We start from the raw sequence: 5,779 nt of genomic DNA, 5'->3' as shown, positions 1-5,779 counted from the left end.
ACTCAGCCAGCAGCCCCTTCTTTCTTACCCTAGTCTCCAGTCCTCCAGTGTTCACAGGTGAGCTCCCCAACAGCCACTGGTCACGATGGAGGCCATCAAGAAAAAGATGCAGATGCTGAAGTTGGACAAGGAGAATGCTCTGGATCGGGCAGAGCAAGCTGAAGCCGAGCAGAAGCAGGCAGAAGAAAGAAGTAAACAGGTAGGCCTTGGCCTTGGTCTCTCTCACCTGCTGGTGAACACGACTTGTGAGATGGAAGAGAGTTTTCATGGGAAAGGCAGTGACCACTGGTGCCAGCTCATCCTTTGGGTGGGAGGGACTCCTCTTCTTCCCCAGGCTCACTGGATAGGCAGAGGACATCTAGGGTATTTACCTCAGACTGCCTGTGTGACCTTGGGAAAATCGGTGGCCCCTTCTGAGCCACAGTGTGTCTGCTGGATTTAAGTGGGAGTGGATCATGTTTTGGAAAAAACCCTGAATTCTAGAGGAAAAAGTGGGAGCTTGGCATGTAGCATCTCTTTTCCCTTAAGTGGAGTCATGGACATCTACATCCTAAGTAAGATATTTACCATCCCAGTGTCTTAATGAAAACCCAGCATGGCTCGGTCGTCTTAGGGTCAGAGATTACAAGGTCACAGGCAAAGGGCATAGCATAATTCCTGGGGCAGTTGGCTGAAACTGACTAGGGAGAAAGTGTGTCACTCTGAGGATGATAACATAGAGGCTGAGCTCAGAGGTCTGTCAGGGCTCAAGAGACTAGGGTCTGAGACTGCACTGTTGTGTATATATATCTTGTGTGTGATTCTTGGGGCTTCTATAGCTGGAAGATGAGCTGGCAGCCATGCAGAAGAAGCTGAAAGGGACAGAGGATGAGCTGGACAAGTATTCTGAAGCTTTGAAGGATGCCCAGGAGAAGCTGGAGCTGGCAGAGAAGAAAGCAGCTGATGTGAGTATACAGAAATGGGGGGACGGGTTTAATCTACACACATAGATCTTCATGTTAATAACTAAACACTTGGACATATACATACTTGTGGATTCAGAGAACATAGGCATAGATACCCACATACATTTTTGCCACATGGTGGCATACCCTTGTAATGGCATATACTTTCTTTCTTAAAGACATGTAGAAGTCTCACCTTCTTACCCCCAATCCAGGAATTGAATTATCTTTCCCCGGACCTGGACAAAGGGAAGGGACTCCAAGTCCAGACTGCTATCACTTTTCCCACCTCCTCCCCCATGCCACATTCTTACCTTTTGTGTCCAAGGATTGGCACGTAGATATGTGTATTAATAGGGAAACTCTCATCTCTCAACTGCCCAGCAAAGCCAGCTCAGCTTTCACAGTGGGACAAAGGAGGTCACACTGACCCTGGCCCTATATGGGTTTATTTATCTTGGCCAATGTGGGCATTTACCCTTATGTCACAGAGATGCCATAGAAAACATTGCTTATAGGGCAGCAGAGAGAATCTTAGAATGATATACTATAATAGAAATAAGGACTCAGGGGGTAAAGTTGTCACCACCAGACCTTATTCTGTGACCTTGACTAAATTACTCAGCTTCTCTAGGGCTGAATTTTCCCATTTGAAAATGAAACAAATTCTCTTTTCCACTTCATGTTATCTCATAATCACCCACTTTCCTTCATCTTCAGTCCTGAAGTTAACCACAAAGATAAATGAGACACAGGAAAGATTTTTGGAAGAAAAGTAACATAGGAATCTTAACAGCAACAAAAGAATGTCCCAGTATTGATGGAAATACAGTCAATTCTCAGCACTGGGTTAATAGGAACATGTGTTTTTTAAAATTCCATTTGGTTTCAGAAAACAGCTAGAGACAGAGTAGGCCGTTCAGAAATGTTTTCGGATCCTCACTTTCAAACGCTTTGCTATTAGGTTTCTGATCTCCTCTTCGGCTTTCTGCCACTTTCAGGGGCCTGGGGAAGTGGTGAGGGTTGTTGAATATATCATGCCAGAGGTCAGAGACACAAAGCATATCATATACATTATACATGTTCATAGTTTCCAAAAGTTTAGGCCACTGCAAACTATTAATTAATTCTCCCTTCTTGCAAAACTGTGAGCAACACAGGTTAATCCCAGGACTTTGGGCAAATGCTTGATGGCCTACTGGAGTTGCCTAACCTAGATTCTAGGTATAGATGGATAGATTTCTCTGGTTCTAATAAACGGGCATGGGAGTAAGTTTTCACAAACTGACACAATGTCAGGTTGATAACAATTTTGTGAGAGGTTGAGTAACAACTCTCTGAGAAAGTCCTTAGGCTGAAACAGCTAGTATGTGGGCTTGAGGAGGTGTTTCCAGGAACAATGAGAAGAGCCAACAAGTCTAACCTGAGATCTTGGGGGCGAAAGAACGACATAGAGGCTCTAAACAATATGCCCATATCATTGGGAAGATAAAGGAATTTGCTGGGGATGAATTCTATCTGTCCTTACACATACACACACACGTCAGCCCCCACCTAGACAGGGTCTACTCAGTACATTCATTTGAAAGAAACTTCTCATATTTATATAGGAATCCACCAAAAACTTTTAAATACGTAAAGTATGAGTAAAAAAACTCATTCAACTTCTCTCCCCCTTGTTAGCTTTCCGAACAGTCATTAAGTACCCTCAGAGATACGTAGGAGAACAAGAAATAGGAGGGGAAGGTTGTAGGCAAGAGGCAAACATCTGTTAGTTCTGGGTTAAGATGGAAACAGGAAGAAAGGTTTTTAAAAAAAATTTTTTTTTATTTTTGGCTGTGTTGGGTCTTTGTTGCTGCGTGGGGGCTTTTCTCTAGTTGCAGAAAGCGGGGGCTACTCTTCGTTGTGGTACGTGGGCCTCTCATTGAGTGGCTTCTCTTGTTGCAGAGCACGGGCTCTAGGCGCAGGCTTCAGTAGTTGTGGCTCGTGGGCTCTAGAGCCCAGGCTCAGTAGTTGTGGTGCACGGGCTTAGTTGCTCCATAGCATGTGGAATCTTCCCGGACCAGGGCTCGAACCTGTGTCCCCTGCATTGGCAGGTGGACTCTTAACCACTGCGCCACCAGGGAAGCCCCAGGAAGAAAGGTGTCTTTTCTCAAAGGTGGGGTCAGCAAACTACCACCTGTGGAGTAAATCCTGCCGCAGCCTGCTTTTGTACAAAGTTTTATTGGAACATTGCATGCCCATTCATTTACATATCGCCTACAGGCTTTTTCCCTACAAAGGAGTGGTAGCCACACCCTATGGCCCACAAAATCAGAAATATTTACTGTCTGGCCCTTTACAGAAAAAGTTTGCTGACTCCTGCCTCAAGGGGTCGAAGAGGGAAAGTGAGGTGTTTATGGGAATTGGGAAAAGTGCTGAATAAGGAGGAGGCAACAGGTTAAAAGTAGGAAGCAAGGGTCAGAGTCAGCAGCAACATAATATATGCATCTTTGAGGGGAGGGTGCTCTAATACGAAGGGAGTTCACAACTCAGCTTTTGCCCTTGAGATTAATAAACAAGTAAACAGAGCATATTACTTTGATGTAGATATAAGGGAAAGAGAAGGAGGAGGGAATCAATAACTGCATGTTTACACAGTGAGTTCTGGTTATCTGAGAAGCCTTTTTGGAAAGTGTAGGATTTGCCAGGACTCCTTGAACAAAGAAAGGGTGAGGGTGTGGCAAGATCAGACTAAACTTATTTCCTCCCTGAGTTCATCCAAGGTCCTATTTGTTTGTTTTTTAATTGTGGAAAATATATACATAACATAAAATTTGCTATTTTAACCGTTTTTAAGTGTACAAGTCAGTGGCAGTAAGAACATTCACACTGTTGTGCAACCATGTCTAGGGTTCCTTTAATCTGAGATGAAATGAGAAGCTATTGAAGGTAAAATAAGGGGAAAGAAGAGTGCAATAATTTGGACATGAGAGTCATAACACCCTTTTTTAAGGACAGGAGGTGAAAGGGATGGGGAGAAGAGGGACAGGACAGACATATACACCTGTTGATATACTGTTGTATTGTTGGTTACCAGGAAGGCAGTAGCACTGGGCCCCTTGCTGTCCATCCATCATGCTTTTAAAGGTCATTAGGAGTCAATCCACCTGTTTCCCGGGATCAAGAGAAGATTATCTGTTCAAATCTACCAGCCTCAGGAATGCAGTGGTGCTCTCACCACTCCTTTGGTTTGTTTAAGATGAGGTCTTCTGATTCTTCAGTAGGGCAAAGGGCGGGGACGCGCTGTGTGTGTGTGTGTGTGTGTGTGTGTGTGTGTGTGTGTGTGCGCGCGCGCGCGCGCGCGCGCGCGCAATACTGCCCCCTGCTGATCAGCACCCAGATGACAAAGTCTCATTTTTGTTTCCATAGTCTCTCTCATCAGGTTTCTCCAAAGAGAGTTGTAAAAATTCTTAGGCCATCAGGGCAGTTTACTGAGGCTTCAAGCCCTGCTTTTTCTTTCCAATTCCTGGGGTGGGGTGGGGTAATCAGAGTGTACAGGTAACTCTATCAAGCAAATTACTTATTGTTTGCATTGTTTCTGTTTCCTCTGAATAGTCTCAATGCTCAGTATTTCTAAATGGAGATAGTTGAAGACACACCCTCTGGTGGGAGTATCTTCAGAACCAGGCATTGAGTGCAGCACCTGACTTACCTATCAATCTTTTTGGGGATTAGGATTCTTAATTTAAAATCCTCTTCTACACCCTCATTCTCCAGAGGAAAAGAGAGCTGCATCACAGGAGAGACTTATTACTATTACTTACTGAGAAGGTGGCAGGAACACAAAGAAATAAGAGGGAACAGTAAAATCTCCAAGGCCCTTTACTACTGTGCTCCTAAAAATCCTGCATGGCAATGTCTGTAGGGGCAGTTTCTAACTCATAAATAGCTCCTTGGGGTACCTGGAAGCAGAGCGGTGTGAAATTGGTGAGTTATAACAGAGAATGGAGGCTGAGTTCCACATTACTATAGTTTTTCAGGTGCTCATATCATGCTGTTGCACAAAGGATCTGGTAACAGTAGTCTGTAATAGCGGATTCCTTCTGACAAAATGGAGGCATAAGATATCTTCCAATTCCTACAAAAGGAATTGTAAGCGATGATTAATTACCAAGTCCTGAATCATTCAAGGTTTGGAGAGGCAGGCAAATCACTGGTGCATATTGACTCTCAAAAGTAACAGGGGAAAAGACCAGTACTCTAAATAGAACACTTATATTCATAACTGATGCCAAATAGATTGAGAACTTTGTCAACCTGCCCATCTCTTCATCCCCCATTAATTTCTTCCATTGATTTTCAGGAGATGGGAGAGAACCTACCTGAGCAGACTTTAAAAGGAGGCTGGAGGTCATCGTCTTTTGAAGATGAGACCCAGAAAGTCTAGGCTTTTCTTAGTACCTGGGTTTGGAGCATTTGTGGGGTGCGTGGAAGTAGAGGCTTGTAGGGTGTTTATGTTGTGGAGAGGACACAGGGTGCCCTAGCGGGTAGGTGGTGGCGGATCAGCACTGAGGGAGTGAGGGGTCAACGGCGGGTGTAAAGGCCGCACAGGCCAACCATTGGGCAGCCTGCCCAGCGACTGGAGAGGCTTAACCACGACGCGCCTTCCGGTTACCATGGTAGCCTTCCCTCTTCCCAACCCCGCCCCCCTTTGCTGGCCCGAGGGAAAGGCTGGGAGCGGTCGCCTAGGGCTACAGCGAGGTCCCGCCCCTCGCTCCCAGCCGCGGGTCTCCCTCCAGTGGACGGCCTTCCCGCCTGCCTGCGGTGGGAGGGCGCGGCAGTGGTGGCGTCAC

At 45.6% G+C, this 5,779-nt stretch overlaps 1 protein-coding gene across 3 annotated transcripts; it reads left to right on the top strand.

Annotated features, from left to right (window-relative positions):
* On the top strand, window positions 1–5,651 carry LOC113613909 (tropomyosin alpha-3 chain-like). Of its 3 annotated transcripts, XR_003430407.1 has the most exons (5): window positions 34–199; window positions 377–491; window positions 819–944; window positions 2,628–2,718; window positions 3,079–3,176. XR_003430407.1 is itself a non-coding variant. In XM_027095039.1 (3 exons), exons 1-3 carry the CDS (start codon window positions 86–88, stop codon window positions 5,087–5,089), a joined length of 363 nt encoding a protein of 120 aa, XP_026950840.1. In that variant the 5' UTR covers window positions 1–85; the 3' UTR covers window positions 5,090–5,111. The 3 variants fall into 3 exon arrangements, 2 of the variants coding, with proteins under 2 accessions (XP_026950840.1, XP_026950841.1); XM_027095039.1 differs by lacking the exons at window positions 377–491; window positions 2,628–2,718; window positions 3,079–3,176 and adding an exon at window positions 4,967–5,111 and having other exon boundaries at window positions 1–199; XM_027095040.1 differs by lacking the exons at window positions 377–491; window positions 2,628–2,718; window positions 3,079–3,176 and adding an exon at window positions 4,967–5,651 and having other exon boundaries at window positions 49–199; window positions 819–948.
* Window positions 5,652–5,779: the final 128 nt, after the last annotated feature.

Source organism: Aethalodelphis obliquidens, unplaced genomic scaffold, assembly GCF_003676395.1.
Source record: "Aethalodelphis obliquidens isolate GAN/ISIS:26980383/991018 unplaced genomic scaffold, ASM367639v1 scaffold90, whole genome shotgun sequence".
NCBI classification, from domain to species: domain Eukaryota; kingdom Metazoa; phylum Chordata; class Mammalia; order Artiodactyla; family Delphinidae; genus Aethalodelphis; species Aethalodelphis obliquidens.
The sequence above is the reverse complement of the archived record's forward strand: the minus strand, read 5'-3'. Positions and strand labels throughout refer to the sequence as shown.